Below are 22,246 nucleotides of genomic sequence, written 5' to 3'. Positions count from 1 at the left end.
ATTGCCAGCACTGAAGAATTTATAAATAAATAAAAAATGCTTTTCCTGAGCAAGATAATTCAGTAGACCAAGCCAATACATGAGCTACGGAGACCAATTAGCAGCAGATTAGTTATTAACAGGTGAGTTACCAATATTATGAGAGTCTTGATCTCTGTTGTTGTGGCGTATGGAGAAGACTTTTATTAGAACAAATTGCTGTCTTTAACCACAACTATATGTAACAACTAGAATAGATACACACATATCTGTATGTATACACAATGGATTCTTATGTGGTAAATAAACAAGTTCACTTAAAATCCCATCCTACAACTATTTTTGTGTTATTGTGAACTATTTATGGGCCAGTGAGATTACTCATTGGTTAGTGTTATTGCACAACCCCGAAGACCTGAGGTCCACCCCTAGGATCCATGTTAATGTGGAAGAAGACAGCCACGTCCACAAAGTTGACCTCTGACCAGCTATGCCCACAGATGTGCACTGTATGCACACACACACACACACAGACACACACACACACACACACATAAATAACAACAATGATAATAAGAATAAATTTTAAAACACTCATTAATTAAATGTCAAACAAGTAAAACAACAAAAGTAAGGATGACCCTGGAAGATAATATGATTATGACACCCTCTCTGGTAGAATGTCACTTAGAGAGTTATATCCATTGCTTTCATGCATTTCTTTTTGTTTGTTTGTTTGCTTGCTTTTGAGACAGGGTCACCCTATGTAGCTCAAGCTGTCCTGGAACTCACTATGTAGACCAGACCAGCCTTGAACTTACAGAGATCTGCCTGTCTTTGTCTCCCCATACTGGGAATGAGGATATATATATACCAATACACGCAGTTTTGGTTTTTATATATTACTTAATAGGAGTCTAGCCCTGCAAACTGGAAGCCAAGAACAAAAATAAGAAATAGTAAATATCTGGTTTCCAGCAAAACATGTACTGTATTGATAGTTAAAGACATTTTATTGGTTTATTTCCCTAAAGTCTATTTGTCCCTCTGACATGGATATAAGATTTGGTGACAAATAATTCTATTTTATGTCATTTAGAAAGAAAAGAGGCTAAATGCATGCTTTGGCTGGAAATTATTTTACTATCATTCTTCATCAAATTATACCAAAAAATGAAGCTATAGGAAATAATTTTAAAAATATTTTTTAGGGCAGAGACATAGCACACGCAGAGAGGGACAGAGCCTGTACTCCTTAGAAAGGAAACTGCTTTAAGACTTGACAGACTTTCCTTCTACGTCTGCTTTTTATTTTTAAACGCTACCAGTGACCTCTTTGCTGACCAACATATTCGTGCAAACCATGGCCAAGGAGGGAGGGGCAGGAGCAGAGAAGAAGCTGGGTGAAAGCTGTTGATGGCCTCTGCCAAAATTCCTAGTTGAAATTGAATACGGCGAAGTTTCTTAAGATGGAAAGAAAGCAAAGATTTACAGCTTCAACAGAACTGTAATTCTACTAAGAAAAAGGTATGTCCACCTGCTGTCTCCAAACCAGCCACGGCTGGCTTCGCCAGGCATCTTTCTCCTTTATATATGGAGGTGGAGAAGAAAAAAAAAAAAGCAAGAGGCGTTCAAAAAACTTGAGGAAGCCCTGACCCTTTAGATTCCATTTATAGTCTGAGCCGGAATGCCACCCCCCGGGACAACTGAACCGTCCAATCCAGCCGCGTGTGTCAAGGTTCTGTTAGGCACTAAGTGAAATATATATGCATGCCCTTATACCATTCAACACTCTGGGTCCAACCTCCAGACGCTGGGCTGCAGGTCAAGAGAGCCGCCACTGCTCTTCCAAGTGTCACTTTGACAGGTTCTCTTGGAGGAGATCTTTCTTTTGTTAACCCATCCTTTTAATCAAAATGGCACCAAAGAAAGACGTGAAGAAGCCTGCTGCTGCTGCTGCCCCGGCCCCAGCCCCGGCCCCGGCCCCAGCCCCAGCCAAACCTAAAGAAGAAAAAATCGACCTGTCTGCTATTAAGGTAACTAAACAGGTGAATCGGTTTGGTCACTGAAACATCTCTCAGCACTAAGGAACTCAAGGAGTTTGTGAAGAGGTGTATTTTTCATTGAAAGGAATGGCATTGAACTGGTGTTTTAGATGCCAGGAACCCTGCTTAAAAACATGGGTTTCAGCATACAATTCCAGTGACGTTTTTAAGACTGGGGACTACAAGTGAGGTTTTTGTTCGCTCTTTTCTCGTTGATCAGTATTTTCTGATTCTGTTTTCCATTTCCCCCTAATTTGTCAAAGTGCAATTTAGGGGGAGATATGCCCATCTGAAGATTTCGCATTTACGAATATTTAAGAAGTGCATTTTTAAAATAAAATCTCCGTTGGAAATTGGATCCCTGACTCTAAAACTACATCATAAAAAAAAAAGTTTTAGCCTCTGTTGTTTCCAGAAAGTTGAAGACAGCTGATAACCCAGCTGTCTTGGACACATCTATTTGACAGCTGTTTCATTTCATCTGAAAAATAAATTTGCAATTCAAGTTAATTTCCTCTTCAACTTGCTTAATAAAATTTCATACACCACTTGGTGCAATCTCAGTGCAGAAAACCACACACTCAAGTGCTTCAGTGACTATAACTATCATCATGTTTATATCTATACAGCATTTAATTCAGATTTGTGAATATATATTACGTACATAATATATGTATTTACATATCCTGTCATTTCTATAGCTGTTAGTGTGTGTTGAGCCTTTTACATACTGATCTTGAACTAAGGCGAATGTGGGGTGTGTGTGTGTGTGTGTGTGTGTGTGTGTGTGTGTGTGTGTGAACACTTTTCTATGAACCAAGTTTTCAGCTTCAAAAAAAGATTGTTTTGGAAAATGACGAATGAATGTCCTCGCTACCTCTCAGCAACACATCAGATAGCCACCTCTCCTCATTAACTGGGCTTAGATTAGTCCTCATGGCAGGTTGAAAATCTTCATCTAAGGAACCCAGCCTTATATGGAAAGGACAGAGTCAAAGTGCTTATGAGGTGATCCTTCCATCCAAGCCAAGGGTGCTGTGTGTAGTACATTTGATGTCTCAGTCTTGACACTGTATGAAAAAGTTACAATGCTGACTTACCCGCAAACATTACATTGACTATGTTAATATAATCATGGAGCCTTTAAAAAATTCCCTAAAATAATATTGAATCAGAACTCACATGCATTTATGTGATGAAACCAAATATAGCCATAATCTTTGTAACTTTCATCTAAATATGAAATGAGACATGTTCCAAAGAGGCAAACATGCTATGGCAAATGTCTAATCTTTATCTGCACCTGAAGTTACATTTGAGAAAACTTGGTCGTAGGATGGAACTTTACTGACAAATGTCCAGTTAGGAAAACTGCCTGTTGGATCTTCTGGAATTTTTTTGTTTTTTGAGGACGAGATGCGTATAGTTAATTAAAAGAAACCAAATCTTTCATCTTCGGTGATCTTAGTTGATGTCTTCACAGATGCAGGCTGACAATTACACCGCCACTGTCCTTCCTGGTTCTCCAATGTGCACTCTTTAACGGCTTGGGAACCTTAAGTCCGTGTTGAGGCTGTTCTTTTTATATTTGTTGTGATTTATGAGACAATATAATCCCTGTTTCTGAGATAAAATTCCTGAAGAAAAGAAAATGTGCCTCCTTAAAAAAAAAAAATACCAGAAGTGTCCCACTAATGAAAGCACGCTTTGATTTTGTTCCAGAGGAATTGTGTGTCAAAAAGTAAATGAATATGCTCTGTTAACATCAGTTTTTAATCCAGAAATTAAACAAATTTCTTGTTCCAGCCGCAGAGGAGGAGTGCTTCCCTGAATTGTGACACCGCTTTAGCCTCCCATCCTTGTTTTAAATTAATGCTAGTATGAGCAAGAAAAACTGAAGAATTTTAAGAGTTGTACAAACTCAATATGCTCCACCATTGCCAAGCAAGAGACAGGGTAGACTGTGAGAAGGAAAACAAATCGAAAGAACAGAAATCAAATGAATATTTATCATTTATCTATCTATCTATCTATTTGTTTATTTTGAGACAGGTTTCTCTATAGCTTTGGAGCCTCTCCTGGAACTTGCTCTGTAGACCAGGTTGGCCTCGAACTCACAGAGATCCGCCTGCCTCTGCCTCCCAAGTGCTAGGATTAAAAGCATGCATTCGGCTTCAAACGAATCTTAAAGAAATGGAGGGAAATTACCTTTTGTTTCCTTCAGAAGAACCATCCCTAATGGACAGGGACAGTAAGGAAGAAACCGAAGCCATCTCATTTGTGTAAAGGAATGTCGATTCCTCTGATGATTTTCCCTCATCAGAATGAAATCAGTACATATTTGGAAGGGTTTTAGCAACGCCAGAGACTATGATGCAACTTGGGAGCTTTATAAAATTTCATTTTACCCCAGTAGATAACAGGGTTAATTAGAAAGTATGTTATAGCATTTCCTATTACGATGTTTTTAATCATTTGATGTTTTAGATATATTTTCTCATGTAAGTTCTAAACTTTTTTTAAGCAGAGAAAATTAATATATCTATATACATATTAATTAACTTTCTGAAAACTGTATAAAGGCCTAAACTTAATTAGATTATAGGATTTATTTCATAAACCTTGTAAGATTAGAAATCTATCCTTTAAACTGTGGGTAATGCTGAAGTGTACTTATATATAGGACACAACAATCATTAAATTCATTCCTCAATACTTTGCCCTGCTAAGACCATGGTCCATTTTAAAGCACCCATATTTGACTCACCATAAACTCTGAACAATCTTGGATATTTTTGATTAGTTTCCGATTTGATTTCCCAGCCTGTTAGCTTTTTATTTAGAATGTTTTTCAGTTGCTCTGACATAAAGCCTTCGGGGTCTCTGTGCCCATACACATTCCTGTGAGCGGCGTTTTCACAAAGTTCCACTGGCTTGTGAACACTAGTCCTACCGTTCTTGGTAGTTCTCAGCGCTCTCTGCCTTCAGAGAGCTGCTACCTCCAGTGACAGAGCCCAGTCCTCGAATGACGCTGCCTCCCCGGATCACATCTGTAGGGCTCGAAACCCGCCATTATGATTCAGGGTGCAAATGAAGGAGTGAATATTGGTTGCAGCCAAGCAAAACGGTGAAAATAAATGCCTGAGGGGATGACCACGTGTTTGGATTTTAAGAGATTTTAAATATGAAAGTGGTTTTATTGTATCTATTATTATTTTTTTGTTTGTTTTGCATGGTGCATGCTTTGGCTGGTAAACCAGGATTGCTGTGAGTTGAGACCTACGTGTTGCTTACATTTTAATTCGCATTGTATTCATGCCACAGTCTGGTCCTTCGTTCCTGACTGGATACTGCAGCAGCGTTACAAAACTAGTAGTGGTAAGAATGCATTGACAGAAACTCTGCCAAACAACACATCTCCAAACAGTAACTGCACACAGTAGCGGAAAGACTGAAATGTTAGATTTAACGAGGAAGTTGGATGTATGCTGTTCCCAAACATGTGTATTTCCTGAATGTTCAGTGAGGGCACATTATATATCGTGCATGAGGTCCAAGGTGTAGATTTATTTTGGCTCAGACATGGGAACTTTTTGGGATCACCTGTATTTTCTTTCATTTCTAGCAAGGCTAAAATAAACCCAATCCCATTCAAGGTATTTCTGGAAATGTTTGAAAACAGGTTCCATAAAAGACTGAATATCATAAGCCCCACTGTCATAATAGCACTCAACATCCATTGTGATTTTATCCTGGATTGTTTTCACATTTAGCTTTTCCAACGTTATAGAGACTGTTTTTATCTATTCCCATGAAGGAAACTGAACTCACTCGAGGCCCATCATCAAATAACCAGTAAGTGGAAGGTAAGACTTCCCCAGCAGGGCAAATCCATAGTAAACCCTGTTAAGCGTTCAGTTACTTCCCGTTTCTAAAAACAAACTGCTGTCTTTTTAGTTAGAACCCAGAGTGGGCAGATCGCAGGGCGGGGCGCAGAGCTGTTCTGTAGTACAGTGCACAATCCTACGCCGCCAGGAGAGGGCGGGAGAGGTCCGCTGCAGAGCGGCTTCGCAAGACTTTGACCTTGGCAGTTCGGAGTGTTCTGTTTCTCACAGCTTCCCTTACCCTCCCTCCCTTACACCTGTTGTTGGGAACTACACATTCTGTTTTATACAGAGGGTGAAATTTTAGGTATTTTCGAAAGCATCTTATTCACTTTGTCCCAACTCCCTGTAAAAATTTATAAACAAAAATGGATATAAAATTACTTCCATCTGCAACAAAATGTTGAATTTTAAGACATTTGTGGTCTTGTTGTACTAAATAAACCTCAGACATACCAAATAAAATTTTTAAATCTGCCATCATAGGGCTAAGCTCCTGAGATGAGACCTCTACTTACTTATAAATAAGCACGCTGATTTAATTAGCATTTTTGGAGTTGATAAGCAGAAACGGCAATGTCATAGATATGGTTAAATATTAACAATAATATCACTAGGGAAAAGCATGAGACAAATACATAGAGTCAATCTCTAATTTAAAAAAAATGAGAGAAAGCAATATATCCTCGGGGAAAAGGGGGAAGAATTATTTAAGCATATGAGTCAAAGTCAATAATGTTATTCATCTTTTACATGTGAGGGAACAGAGCAGGTGAAGGGAGGGAAAACATTGAAGGGCATCGTGGAACTCTCTCCATGGCGACACTTCAAGCTGTAGCAACATAAAGTAAAACTTAACTTAAAGAGACGCATTCATCAACCGAAAAACTGACTTTCTTTTAAGGATGCTTAAATCTGTGCGAGACGAGGAGCCCACCAAGTGATGGTGCCCCATTTAGCCCTTGACATTTCAGTACTGCAAAGCCCTGGCACGTTGCCTTTAGGAGTCGTTCCCTAATTACACACCCGTCTGACTCATGGAAATTGTGGAAGGATTATATTTAGTCTGCTGAGACTGTACTTTCTTCTCTTCGGACTGAAACACTTCTGTGTGAAAATACGAAAGTATATAGTTTAATTTCTTGATCAGCGTTTCCGGGTTTTTTTTTCCGCCCAAACCAGAATCATGAAAGCAAAACCTGTAATATAAAAGTATCTATGACATCAGAATATTCTGGTTGGATTTTAAATTATATGGGTGATAAATTGCTCTTATCAGAAATTAATACTAGTGGCTTGAAGTTGGAGGGGTGGGGGAGCTTTCCCTAAGTTAGACATTTTCCTTCTATCCTTGTGAATGGGCTGTTTCCTGACTACAAGCCACCCAAGAATATATTATCTCCTGTGCACAAAAATCCAGTTGACTTCAATATGCTGCTGTGAAATTACATTTTGATACATTTTTCTTTTTTGCAATGATTACAGCATAATTGTCTTTTTCCGTAAAGTAAGCTGCGGGAGGTTCTACTAACTAAAATTCAGAACATATTAGACCCATAAGCAATCCAAGAAATCATATATTCAGAAAAATTAATTTAGAGATATTATTTAAATCAAGCCACACAGGCTTTGTCATGGCACCCAGAATAAGACCCCATTTTAGCTTTCTATGTATCCCATCAAAATCTCTAGAAGAATATTTAGTATTTATTTATCTCCATATAAGTTCTAAAAAGAAACTTCTATTCCAGACAAATGGGAAAAACATAATTATAATTTCTTAGCATGTGCAACATTTTTTGAATGCTTACATTATAAAACTTAAAAAGTGAAGGAACAAAATCACATTTTTATTTTTTAAGAAATTACACAAAAATAGATAAATGTACAAAAAAGTATAGCTCACAAGAAATTTTACATTTCTTTCTCATATGTATTAACTATGAAAAAGGAGGAGAGAAAGCTGGAAAGGAGCCGACTTGGATCACATTTTGAAAGTTGTATCAAAATTCACTTAGGTTGCTAGTGGTTCCTGCAGATCTAAACTGAGCTGTTTTTAATTGCATGGGTTTTGTGCTTAGGCGACAGAATTCAGAGGGCCAGCCTGAGCCTGCTGAACATAGCCCTCCCAGGTTAGTGTCATTCAAACCAACAAATCCAATCTAACCTTCTAATAGCTCTTTCAGAGAGCCTGGGCCAGCACCATGTCCTCAATGCTCTAGTTTCTCCCGTTTATATAATACTTTAATAAGCACCCTAAATCCATTTTGTTGGGCTCAGAATAATAAGGAGTGAAATTTCTTTCTATCGGCCTTCAGTGACTTACTGTGAAGCACAACATTCTAAGAGTTTCAAATATTCTTCCTAATGGCATTTTGGTGATTTTTGAAACTCTGTAAGAAAAATTAGTTTAATTTTTTTTCTTAAAGGCATATATACGTCTAACTCTAATCTCTCAGCCAGGCAGGAAGGCAGAGAGTATCCAACAATGTTCTCTTAACTAACGTCTCTGGTTACAGCATCTTCTTTTCTTAGCTCCAGTCATTGGCATCTGTTCATCCCCCTGAAATAGGGAGAGCTTTGACCGTCATCGTCCACGTTCCTTCCAGGGCATTTCCCTTAGTATTCAACACCATACATTTCTTTAATACAGTTGTTGTTCTTCTGAGACACTAAAATTTAACATATATCAATTCTATATTTTAACTGTATTGTAATATTTTTCCTATAAAGCAATTCCTTCTAGATGCCAGAAGACTTATCTTTAGTCAGTGAACCAAACTTCATGACTACTACCTGAAAGACAATTCTCAAATCAAAACAGCCCATTACCACTGCAGTAAAAATTCTTCATGGTAGCAGATGCCTTACAGACTGCTTTTTACCTAAACTCACCATCAAATGGGAATGGGGGAGCTACAGCCCTGTGAGATGTGGCCTTTTACTAACGTGTGAGATGAAGACATAGGATCAGGTCATAGATGCCTTTAAAAAGAAATAGAAGGTTGACAAATTAGAACTCTGGACCATAAGCATTCGTATAAAATCTAAAGGAAAACGCTAAAGATATAAATGGTAAAGAAATTTAAACGAGTGTATCTACTGTGCTCTGGGGGCTGAAGATGCAGAGAATATACGTAATTTCTCCGGAATGTAAGCTTTGTAAAATAAGAGATAAAATTTCTGGGGATATAATACTCTAGAGGGAAAGCTTATGCTCAAAAGAGAAACTTGGGACACAGCCAGACCACAGTGAGTGCACCAGGGAGTTTAGTGTGTTAACAGTCTAATGGCTTCAATTGAATGAAAATTTATTAAGCATTTAATAGGGGAGAGGAACCTGATAGAGCTGGAATAGAAGAGACCCTAAGTACAAGGCAAAGTCCGTGTTCTAGAGAGAGATGCTGTGTTAAAACACATCCAGGTCCACATCAGAAACAAGCCACGGCCTTGCTTCATCCCAGCAGATGAAGCAAGAAGGCTGACGAGCTTGCAGTAGGAAAAAAGGAGCCAGGTGTGCCGTAGAGAAGGACACGTACTTTGACGAAGAGGAGTTCTTGTGAATATTGGAAGAATGTTTAATATTAAAAGAGGAGGGAACAGTGGGTTGCTTGCCAGACAAGAAAGATTTAAACCAACTTTGAAACACACTGGGTGATGAGCTCTCAGACTGAGGCCCAAACCAAATGGCTGTGGGAGCAGATGAAGCATTCGCTCAAACAGCTGATAGTATTCCTACCATAAAGAGGAGAGGGCAGAGGCAGTGTGTCATCCTAACAGTGGACAGGAGAAGGATTGCTTTTCTCATAGCCATAGTTTACGCTTTCTTGTGTCAACTGATATGTTTACATTTATATTTTGATTTTCAGTATGTTAAAAAATAATCTAAACTTTTTTGTGAATATGATAAAGATACAGCAAAAAACTGGGATGAAGTAATTGAGTAGTCCTTACCACTCTGTAGCTTCTGTTTTAATAGTAAGAGCAAACCTTTAGATGGTGTCTAAGTGGTTACGGATAGCTTGTTTACAACATAAATTCAAGTTCTGTGCTGATTTTCCAGTTTACCCGCAAGTTTTTATAAAATTTGATCATGTTCCACATAATTCAAGGCTAAACTTTTCCACCTGAAAAAAAGTGAAATGTGAAAATTATCATTGTTGGCAAAAGGCAACTTCTATGTAATATTTAGTTACTAGCTTCAAATACTGGTTCTCAGTAATGGCTAGCAAACTTGAATTTAATGGTACAAATGCATAAATACAATTACAACAACATTAAAGTACAACATTAAAGGACAAATACAAAAATATAATTACAAAATTGAGAAAGAGGATTAAAAGGTATATTCTATAGAACTTTAACTTAGACACCCAAAATCACGACATTCTGTTACAAAATTATTAAAGATTAAAATTTTCAGTTTTAATACTCTCCCCCATTTTACTTCTAATGATTCAAAGCATGTTTAATTTTTCTATTAACTATCATTCCCCAGTAACCTCTTAAAATATCAATTTGTTTATGACAACATGTTGACCCAGGTACTACTAACTTCAAAATTATCATTCTTCATCAAGAGACTCAAGATCCTGTAAGACTGTTTTCACAACTTGTGAACTTTAGGCCAAAAGTGATACATATATTTTTTTATATTTTGATAGGCATCTAATCATTATTTTGATTAGAATCTAATAAATATTTTACTAGCATCTAATAATTATACAGAACAAAGTGTATCATTGTGGTATTTTCATATGTGCACATAATTATGTATTTTGAAGAAGAGTTATCCATTTAGCTGTTTATCCTGGAATAGTACGAGGGTGAGCCGCACACATGATGATTTCTATGGATACCTTCCTTAAGGGCGGTTGCAGAAATCACAATTCGTCTTTTTCCACTTGAGATGCTTGAGTTATGTAGAGAGTTGTGTAGTTATTTCTGGACACCCTAAACTGATCATCCCCACAGCCATTCCAGCTTTCCCCATTCTCAGATAAGCTGCTGTAGAAGCCCATTGCGGGCCTATTCCCTCCAACACCTTGAAAATGTTAGGGTTCTATTCTGCATTCCATGAGCCTTACTTTAGGTTATTTTATTCTTGGTCTGCGGATTGAGCCACAAAGAGTTGGACAGGACAGACTGGTTTTAGTAAGAACTTACAAACAAAAAGTAAAACAATGTGTCGGTTTTCTTGATGGCTAAGAATTTCAAAAAATAAAAAAACATAGTCAGTCTATATAGTAGAAAAACAAGGAAGAATGGATACCCAAACCTAATGTAGGAGACAAAGAGACGAGGTAGGAAGTGGAACCCCAATCCCTTCTTGCTTGGATTATTCTCCTGAGAATATTGCTTACAAAAGTATAATCCTAATGGAGATTTGGGACGCTGACCAGTTGTCATGTGGGTGCGTCCTAAGGAATCCTAAGAAATATACAGAACACACAAAGTCTTCTCAAGTCCTCAGAACATTACCATAAGGGATGGAGTTTTCGAGAGTGTTCTTTCTATACCAGTTACTAGTTGAAAACTCAAGCCAGTTTCATCCAAGAAGTTCCCGACTTGCTGACTAGACATTGCAAGGTCCATAATTACCCAGCAGAAGCCCGAGCCCTAGAAGAATCCCGAGTTTTCCATGAGCAAAGAAACGTCTTGAAGGAAGAGGCTGCAGAGAACATTTCAGAGGTAAAGACCATAAAAGTACTGACAGGCTTCGGTCTCACGAGGGCTCTTCACTTCTTGGCCCTGGGTTCCTAAAAATAGCCCTAGGGTGCACGTCCCTCTTTCTCTCTGCCCTAAGAAAGCTGAAGAGCTCCTCCGGGAGGAGTGGCAACTGCCCTGTGAAATCTGATGCTAGACATGAGGTCAGTTTGACCAGAAATAAAAGGGAGCCACCGAGAAGAAAGACTCCACTCAGGGATCGGAGCTGCCTTCAGCTTGCTCGCCAGCCCCACCGCTGTGTTGCAGCCCAGAACTCCATCATGGTGGGTCCTTCAAGAAAACAGTATGTCCTTTACAGAAGGAGACAGTGGGCAGCAGGAGCTTACTGAGGGGACAGGCAGGCAAGGAACAGCACGGAGGGGAGAACCTATTTAGTACAAGGATTTGGGAACCTAGCGCTGGTTTTGAGGATCTATGATGAAGATAGAAGAAATGACTTCCAACTATTGCACCAGATGGGGGGAAATGCATCTCCCTCCCCAGAGCGGTCTGTGTGCTTCACCTGCCTTTGCCATTTCACGTAAGATTCATCTAGATGTGGAGGGGAAAAGTGCAGCTAGTGAAACGGTGTGCTTACATAGAAGCCAGTGATAACTATAGTGAAACGGTGTGCTTACATAGACGCCAGTGATAACTCCCAGCTAACAGGAAGCAAACCGTGTCTGATTCTTCAGTTTTGTACACTAGTACAAATATGCTAATGAAGCAGAAAGACCTACGGTGGTTTTTATATACCGTTCTATTTGCAGTTTTAAATGTATCTTACCAGACATATGCTAAATATACACCACTATGGCATTCTAGGATGTGCTCGATTTAGCATTTTTAATATTTTTACATCATTAAGACACTGAGAAAAGATTTTTTAAATTATTTTTTGCAATAGATTTTTATGCTCATAGGTTCAAAATTGCCCTCACACACCCGTCCTGTGCTAAGAGCACCCACAAGGTTTCCTAACCGCTCAGAGCAGAGAGCACTCGTTCTGTCAATGCATTTGAAAGCTCTTTCTCTCTCTCTCCCCCTTGCCACTGCAGTCCTTCAGCGCTGACCAGATTGCGGGTAAGTGATCTGAGCTTCTCTACGGAAGGCAGAGCTCTCTGCCTGTCTCTAAAATGTCACTTAACTCCACAGCATGCTCCTTTGTGTCTTAGACTGTTCGCGTCCATTCCATGCCTGGGCTCTGAAAACTGGGCTGTCTGCTGGAGCTCACTTTGAAGAGCACTGGGGGAATGAGCTGGATGCACTTGTATATCAAGGTGCTCTTCTCTGGTTAAAATATATTTTATGATTAATTTCTTTCTAACAGATCGAGTTCTCTAAGGAGCAGCAGGAGGGTAAGTTTAAAAGCCGTAGCGGTTCATAAGTGCAGACTTACAGAGATGGCAAGTGAGAAAACCAACTCCCTTGGGATGGGCTAAGTGCTGCCTAGTTATCCACACTGGGGTTGTTCCTCTAAATAGAAATTGCTTTCAAACACTCTAAATATAAACCTGTATAACTGAAGCCCTTGCTTATAGTTAGTGACCAAAAATGTAAGGAAATAAAAAATAGACTATAAGTCCTTGTAGGTACTGATTCCTAAATAAGATGAACTTGAAGCACTAGGAAAGATCATAGATGATATATTCACAAAAGATATAGGTTCTAGAAAACTAACTTACTAGTCAAAGCCTAGAGAGAGATTTGATAGGCCTGGAGTGTTCAATCTGAAAAACGAAACTGATTATGAAAGCTGCCCTGACAGCCAAACCTGCCTAGTTTCCGTGGAAACATAGAATTGTGAACTAGAAGAAATTCACAGACAGAGAAGGATCCTAATCCAACACCTTGTTAAGGGATATGAAACAGACAACTGGAGAAATGATAGGTCTTTCTTCCTCAATGACCAAAGAATTAACAATAGTGTCATAATTTTGTATGAATTCAAATGGGCTAGGCAGTTTTTCTTAGGTACAGATGCTATCAATGTGTCTCAAACTTTTTAGGATTGAAGAGACCCTGGATAGCTTCCTTGACACTTTAGCTTTTTTCCCTTTGTGTTTGGATTTAACAGGGTCCAATATCCCAAACAAGCTTGATTTTTGGATTGGAAAGTATAGGGAGAATTTTTTATGGGTTGAAATAATCATAATATGTGGATAAACTAAGTAGAATGCATTTACAGAAAGGAGGGACACAATCAGTTTAGTTATGTGATATTATAGGTTAGATGATTGGCCATAATAATGTATAGCATGGTATATAATATATATAATATATAAGGTACAAATAACTACGGGTGATTAGTAAGAGTTCTCTACCTAAGGCTTCCACACTGTTCAGTCTCTTTCAGGATCATGTTTGTTTTGATGTTGTCTGGGTATCGGTTTAAAACAAAAGGTTATTTGCTGTAGTACAAACTCACCGATATCAATATCGTGGTTGTTGGCCTCAGGTAGACAGTTTAGATGGCTGGATGACTTTTAACTCAAGATTGTTTAAAGTTATACTACGAAGGATTTGTCTTAAAGGAAATGATGGTTCCAATTTGTTTAAGTATACCTTTAACTGGTGATGCAGCTACATCATTAACCCTGCCTCCCAACCCTCTACAATTCCTTACCTAGACTATTACCATGGTGCCAAACTATCACTGGATCAAACAATGAAAGATTCAAAAACCCTTGCTGAGACGAATGTACTTAGTGTTGAGTGTGAGACCTATCACCCAAATTGAAAACAGGTTTTAGCCGCAGAATTGAATAAACATTGATATATTGGTCTGGGCTTTTTTTTTCTTTATGTCAGAAACACAAACGTAAACTATTTAAACTAAGTGAGAATTCTGTGCTTTCAGAATAAACCAAGACCACTTGAATGTGTGTCCTTGCTTAACGAATGAAAAATGTTGTTCATATATTCTATTTGGCTTGAAGGAAAGGGGAGAAAAACAAAGAAAATTACAGCATTTGGAAGTTGTAGGATTTCTGCTGTCTGTTAGCATGACCACCAGCTACATATGGTTACTTAAGAATTAATTAATTTTTAAATTATAAATGTTAAAGTCTGTATCTTAAAATTCCCCAGTCACAATTCAGTGTTCAAAACCACCATTGTAGGACAGGTGGAAAATAATTCCATCATCAGATATTTTGGATATGGTGTGGTTCTGGGCAAAAGATCAGCCAATATATTCTTAAAGGTCAAATAGGAAAGACTGTTAAGTTTCCTTGCATTGCTCTCTGTGAAGACAACTCCACTCTATTCTTGAGGTTAAGCAAAGACTACAAACAATGCATATACAAAGGAGCATGGTGAGGTTATAATAAATGTTGTTAATACAGCCAGTCAAGGAAGGAGGTCTCCAGTCTGTTCTAGAACTCTGAAGAGAAGAACTAAACCTTGTGCTAAAAGTTCAAGATTAAAAGCATTAGTTCTCCAGCCTCTGCCTTTAAGTTACTAAAAGATAATGTAGGGGCGATTCCATTACCGCCATTAAAGTCCCTTTGCTACACCAGCATCTGAGCTGGGTGACAGAGAGTCCTCAGAGTACTGTGTCTGGCATCTGAAGCCAGCAGCGAGAGGAGTCCAGTTCCACGTGACCTTTAGAAGGATAAAAAATAGTATGTGACTCATGAAACCGCAAGGCTCAGGCACCCTTTATCCAGATTGGGGCAGATTATGGCGAGAGCATAGGATTTAAACAGGAACGGTAGCATGGCCCATAGCTAGTTGTGTATATAGGACTCTGTGTAATCTTAGATCTCATGAGACAAGACATCAGGGTATTAACAGAGGGACCTTTTCAGACTGCATATTTTGCTGGAGATTGCGGTAACCTAAAAAAAAAAATTGTTTTCAGTTCTGAGAGTTTATTCACCACTGTGAATTCATTCAAATGTTCCAGGGTCGTTGGGGTTAACATCTGTAAGTCACCATCAGTATTTCCAGGTTTTCCAGAAATTTTCACTTAGTTAAGTTTAGATATTTCCTTTAAAATGCCTTTACTGGCTCCTAAATCCATTTTATCCCTCTTTCCAGGCGTTCCATTATATATTTCTAAATTATTATAGTTATAATTGTGAAGGTGAAGCAGTTCGATCAAAGCAGAATTATAGGCCATAAAGTACCTGGCAGAGCTATTGTGGGGAGAAAAGGCAGTGCCTTGAGATACACTCCTGATTCACACACAGATGTGGATGTGAACAAAAGCAGCTCAGTCCATCCATGCAAATATCTCAGTTTTAATAACGTGAGACATGTAATAACATGAAACATTTGCACAGTGATACATTGGAGAAAACTAGACAAAGGAGAAAATAAATTTTTTCTGCATTATTTTCTTATAGCTGCATGGGAATCTATAGTTAATGCCATTAAATATTAATTTTAAAAAATGTTCTTATGAAGATTTTTTGGTCATATGGATTATTTGGGGGCTAAATCAGAATTATATAAATATAACATAATAATTGGTCAAAAAATATTTCCCTTATGTATTAACCATAGTAGGAGCCTCTTTGAGTCAGACACTGAGGTGGTTAAATGGCATTGTAAAACTTATAAGCCTGCCTCACACTTCGAACTTAATAATAATAATAAGCTATTTCTGGAGGAAGCTAGTTGAAAAGACAGCCTATAAAATTGGTGCCCCAAAGATTTTTCTACAAACTTACAAGAAGTTTGGGTTAAACTCACATACAATAGCCCCAGCTGGAAATTTGCTTTCTTGAAATTTTACTAATATTGCCAATTAATTGAAGGACTATTTGGAGACTCTCGAGCTTTCTCAAGGCACGAGAATATTTTAAGTGACTTTTGCTTCCCACACAGATGAAAGAAATAGGAATTGCTATCACTGGGAGCTCCAATTTCCACAATTAAAAATTAATTCCACATTACTAATAATGTGGCTTAAAACTAGAAAGGCTGCTTCAGAACAATTCCCCACAGAAACACCAGAGGGTTTTCCGTGATGGTTTGAGAGCCGGAGATAACTTGAGTGGTTGGAAGAAATGATGGAGCAGAGAAGAGTTTGAAGGACCTGGGGTTAATTAGAAGGTTCCAGGAAATTGAAAGTCAGTTCCCACCAGGGCCTGAATGTCTCGTGCTTCTTGCAGAATTCAAGGAGGCATTTCTCCTGTTTGACAGAACAGGAGAATGCAAGATCACCTTAAGTCAAGTGGGTGACGTCCTTCGGGCTCTGGGCACAAATCCCACCAATGCAGAGGTCAAGAAGGTTCTCGGGAACCCTAGCAATGAAGGTAAGTTCCTGGAAGATCAGTGGAAATTGTGAATGGTCTGCCACACAATAAACTCAGTTTGCTCCTGATGGTGCCTCTCATGACTGGGAAGCCTTAACATTTTTTAATAATAATAATAATATGAGTTAACTTCCATTGAGAACCTGCAGGTGTGATAAGACATCACACCAGAGAAATGGCGTGGAAGGATGAGACCAGTATGCACAGCACGGTATCTAAATCCAGGGTTAAGTCCAAGGCTATACACCCTTTGTAGAAAGCCATGAATAATCATAAAGACATCCCTCTAGAGAACAACTATTCCTTGATAAACAGTGAGATGAGGCATAGATGAACACATTTTCTTTTACAGGGTTCATACCTTCAAAGACAAAAGTACATTTTAAAAGTTAATTTGGCTTTAATTAAAATATAATTGCATCATCCCCCTCGTTTCCTTGTGGAGCCAATATAATAATATATTGAGTCATCTTTTCTCCATCTCCTCCCACATCTCTTCCTTCCAACCCTTTCCGTGCTTTCTCCTCATTTCCTCTCACGTTCATGGACTCTTTTCCTTTTACTGCTATTTTATGTATGTGTAAATATATAAACACATACATCCAACCTTTTGGGTCTGTTTACTGTTGCTTGTATGATATCCTGAAGAAAGTTCTAGAATTTCTGGCCAGGAATTAGAAAGGAGTTAGGATGTCACACAATATTTGACACACACTATTTTCTTGTGAACCTCTTTTTAAAAATTACTTCAAATTCAAAGAAATTGAAGACTCCACAAAAGCTCAAGCATAGGCTCTCTATATAGTTCAGTAATGTTTTACTATGTTTATGTTATTATGGAAAATTTTATATTGCTTCCCTGATACTTGTGGACTATAGCAAGCATAGTACTTATAAAATATATTAAGTAATCAAATTGTCCCAAGCATTTTAATAAGCTTTTCATGCCCTGGGTTCATTCAATCTCACAGCAACACTGTACAGTACTTCTATTTTAAAACTGAGAATACAGTGCACAAAGAGGTTAAAAGAGTTGAGCCAAGGCTGAAGAAGGACTCTGCAGTTAAAGACATTTACTGCCCTCTCAGATGACCTGGGTTAGGTCCCCAGCACCCACATCAGGTAGCACAACCAGTAACTCTAGTTCTGAGAGCTCTAACAGCCTACTCACCTTCTGCAGGCACCAGGAAATGCGCCGCACACATACGTACATTCAGGTCCATCCACATACATGCAAAATAATTTCCAGAGAGAAAAGTGGAGCCACATTTGGGGGTACACACCTATAAATCTCAACACTTTTAAAGTGGAATTGGAAGCTCAGAAGTCCGATGTCATCCTCAGTTCCTGGCAAGTTGGAGGCCACACAGAGATGAGTAAGAGCCTATCTTTAAAAAACGAACAATGAATGAAAATAAAAAAAGTGGTTAGCAAAGTTACTTACTGCTTCAGAGTTGTGTTGATCTGGGAGGAAAGCTTAGCACTGCGACTACAGAACTCATACTATTGCCTGTTACTGTATTGTTGTCAGGTTAGTAGTTTACCCACTGGAATTTAAGTTGTGTGAAGATGTCTATGAAAATTTGCATTTGGGGAAGATTTTCATAAACATTTGTATTTGGTTTGTGACTCAGAGGTGGTATCTTATGGTGACTAGTAATGTACAAACTGCAATCTTCTTCCAGAGATGAATGCTAAGAAAATCGAGTTCGAGCAGTTTCTGCCCATGATGCAAGCTATCTCCAACAACAAGGACCAGGGAGGCTATGAAGACTTTGTTGAGGGGCTGCGTGTCTTTGACAAGGAGGGCAATGGCACTGTCATGGGTGCTGAACTCCGCCATGTCCTTGCCACTCTGGGTAAGGGAATACATTTCACTGGGCTAAACTGGAGAGATTGTATACCGGGAAGACCATGGCAGGAAAGTCGGGTCATAATCAAAGTAGACAGGGCAAAGACTACAAAGGGAACATGAAAACAATAGGCATCAAAAGTTTCTGACTCTTTCCGTTGGCCTCTGTGACAAGTGAGACTGTTCGGGGGTGAAGTAATAACAAAAAATATTGGCCATGAGTTAATAAAAATTTGTGCTCCTCGCAAGTTATAGTTGGGGCATGAGGGACACTGATTATCTTTCATCCACCCATCCAAAATCAGCTTAATGGAAGCCTCCCAAATGCCAGACAAACAAGGAGGGACAAATTTTACCCCTCGAAGGCAAGGGTTTAATCATGATTTCAAACGCCCATGGCTGATCACTAGTGTTGAGAGTTTGAAAATATTCTGAGGTCTTATTTCTAAAGCTAAGAGTGTTTTGTTTCACTAGGCGAGAAGATGAAGGAGGAAGAGGTGGAAGCGTTGCTGGCAGGCCAGGAAGACTCCAATGGCTGCATCAACTATGAAGGTACAGCCAGCGTGCACCTTCAGCTCTTACTTGATTGAAGATAGATTTCTTTCCTTTTCTTCTTTTTTCTTTTCTTTCTTTCCTTCTTCCTTCCTTCCATCCTTCCTTTCTTTGTTCAGTAGTCTTTTTCCACAACAGGGTTTCTCTGTGTAGCCTTGGCTGTCCTGGAACTTGCTCTGTAGACCAATCTGGTCTCGAACTCACAGAGATTCTCCTACTTTTGCCTCCCAAGTGCTGGGATTAAAGGTGTATGCCCCCACCACCCAACAATAGATTCCTTCCCAACTTAACCTTATTTTCCTTTCTTTATTGATGTATTTTATTTGTTATAAGTAAATGGCCTAATCCTGAGATATTTGTATGGGAACACAAACATATATGCAAAATTAATTCCAGTGCCTTTTGGAAATCCCATACAGTTTAACCTGTGTTTCCTTATGTTTTCTCTTAGCTTTTCCACAATATCCCTGAGGAATAGACATGGCTTAAATTAGAATTAAGTGCAATACAACACCAGAGTTGAACAGATTTTGAAATCTTTTACTAGGACAAAAATCATGAGAATCAAGAAACTGGAGGTCAAAGAAACGTAGTTACTTAATAGTGATCAAATCATTACAGCAAGGCTGGTACTGAAATTTAGCACTCTTTGTCTAGTGGCCCTGTTTGCGTGAAAATCGTTTAATAGCTTGGTATAGTAGCATACATTTATAATTCTAGGAAGCTGAAGAAAGAGGAGCTAGACCTGGGCTATAGAGTGAGACCCTGCTGGAAGAAGGGAAAGAGAGAGGAAAGGACTGACGAGCACACATACATAGGGGTGGGGGGGAGGGACAGAGATACACACAGAAAGAAGGGATAAAGCGGGATGGAGAGAGAGGGAGAGAGAGAGAGAGCAATACCACCTCATAGTAACCAGTATTTATTGCCAGTTGCCAGTTTACAGCAGTTTCACACAAAGGGTATGAAAGCAATATATACTCAAAATAAATATTTAAAATAAAGCTGTGTAATATTATTTGAAATTTACAGTATTCCCAATAAACTTTATCTTTCCAAATACCAGCCACATTTCAATAAATCTATGATGTCCCAAATTTAGAAAAAGCATAAGAAAAAAATAAACAAAAAATAAAACAGGAAAGGGGGAGAAGGAACAAGAAGAGAAGAAAATAAAGGCATATAGCCACACCAATCAATCTTTGCTATAAAATCATTTTACTAAAAAATATTTCTTCTTTGCTTGTTATAAATATATTATTTAGAATAACCTCTAATAATACCATTGAGAGAAATTGATAGTCATCTGGAAAATAACGTCAGATGTCATCTTCTTTTCCATTCACTTTGGCTTTTCTAACTCTTCACTGTATTGTCCAACAGCTTTTGTGAAGCACATCATGTCTGTCTGAATGGAGTCTGGAAGGTACACACCTACTATCTTTTTAATATGCAAGGCTTGCCTGATACTTAGCTTCACTGCATATGCTTTAGAAAAAATAAGTATTGCCTCCTAATCGTAGGTTATTTATATTAGCCAGAATATGCTGTCCTCTTCAGGCAATAGATACAACATATTTATATGAGTGTACAAGAAAGTCCTTTTGCTTCTGTCTACAAACCCTGTCTTTTAAACTCTACTACAATTGAACAGTAGAAATTCAACTAACCAGAGACTAGTTAATTTTAGTTGGCATGTAACACTACTGTTCTAAATCCCTTGAATAACATTAACTTTTAACAAATACTGCTCTAACAAACTATGTTGTAATAGTTGAGGTTCAAGGGCTGACAAGCAAGTTCTTAAAGCAAGGGTGTGACTTGCCTTGGGAGTGTTGGCTCACCATTTTCCTCCAGAATGTTCTTTCCAAAGAGCTGCTATAAACATCTAACTTGCTTCTGTTTCCCTGCAGAACACAGTGTTTGGGAAGACTGGCCAGATGTCAGTTCAAGAACACCCACGGCTAACTGTCCACATCTGCTTACCACTACCATGAAGATCAAAACAACCTAGACCATACTAGACTTAAGGGTCCCATAAATTTTTATAAGCCTTGAGTTTTTCATGACACACAAATCAGGCATCTGCTGTTCTAGGGGATATGAATAAAATATTGATAATCTCAAGTCCAAGCACCACCTTTATCATCTACTTGGGTCCACAACACTCTTAAAACCCTGTATCAATAAACTTGGTCAGTCTGGAATATTCAAGTTGTATGTGTCTTACTTTTTTATTTAATGAAAATAGATTTTAAGAATTCAATTCTTATGGAAAATTATAAAAAATCCTGATGGATTACAAATTTATTTTAAAAACTTATCACCGAAGGGCTTGATGAGATGGCTTTGTGGGTGAAGGCGTGTGTCAGCAAGCTTGAAGACCTTCATTTTATCCCTGGGATGCGCATGGCAGAAGACAATGGAACCACACATTTGCCCTCTGCTCAACACACGTGGGCCATGCCCTACTCCCCGCACATAAACACAAATTAAAACAATAAGGTGAATAAATAATAATGCAAAAAGAAAACATTAAGGTCATCACAATCTACAAAGCAATAACAGATGAATGATTAGGAGTTATATATTATTTTAAAAGTTAAATAAAGAACCAGGAAATTCAGATAGGTGCTGGGGCATTTTAATAGACTCTATAGGCAATTTAAGGTAAAATTGGGTCCTTCAAATTTATGTTAATCATTATTTATGGCTTGATCTATTTCCTTTGTAGTAACAGCCTATTGGAGAACTGTAAAAGATTTTGACTTTTCTGTCTGATGACTTCAAAAACAAAATCCAATGTGGTCTTTTAGCTGTTACTTAAAAAAATAAATAAATAAATAATGAGCAAACAAACCTCCCCAGGATGAAGGGGTTATTGCTCAAGCGCTCAGGGTTCTGTTTATTGCTATGCCCCTCCCACTATGACGTCTTCTGCTTTCCACGCACAAGTGCCCA

General features: G+C 38.4%; 1 protein-coding gene across 2 annotated transcripts; it reads left to right on the top strand.

Annotated features, from left to right (window-relative positions):
• Positions 1-1,763: 1,763 nt before the first annotated feature.
• On the top strand, positions 1,764-21,494 carry Myl1 (myosin light chain 1). 2 transcript variants are annotated; one of them, XM_075951443.1, is made up of 7 exons: positions 1,764-2,015; positions 12,945-12,972; positions 16,738-16,881; positions 18,567-18,740; positions 19,208-19,285; positions 20,669-20,711; positions 21,199-21,494. In XM_075951443.1, the coding sequence occupies exons 1-6, from the start codon at positions 1,896-1,898 to the stop codon at positions 20,695-20,697; spliced, it is 573 nt and encodes a 190-aa protein (XP_075807558.1). In that variant the 5' UTR covers positions 1,764-1,895; the 3' UTR covers positions 20,698-20,711; positions 21,199-21,494. The 2 variants fall into 2 exon arrangements, with proteins under 2 accessions (XP_075807558.1, XP_075807559.1); XM_075951444.1 differs by lacking the exons at positions 1,764-2,015; positions 12,945-12,972 and adding exons at positions 11,755-11,898; positions 12,673-12,697.
• Positions 21,495-22,246: the final 752 nt, after the last annotated feature.

This window comes from Microtus pennsylvanicus, chromosome 17, assembly GCF_037038515.1.
Source record: "Microtus pennsylvanicus isolate mMicPen1 chromosome 17, mMicPen1.hap1, whole genome shotgun sequence".
Taxonomy (NCBI): domain Eukaryota; kingdom Metazoa; phylum Chordata; class Mammalia; order Rodentia; family Cricetidae; genus Microtus; species Microtus pennsylvanicus.
The sequence above is the reverse complement of the archived record's forward strand: the minus strand, read 5'-3'. Positions and strand labels throughout refer to the sequence as shown.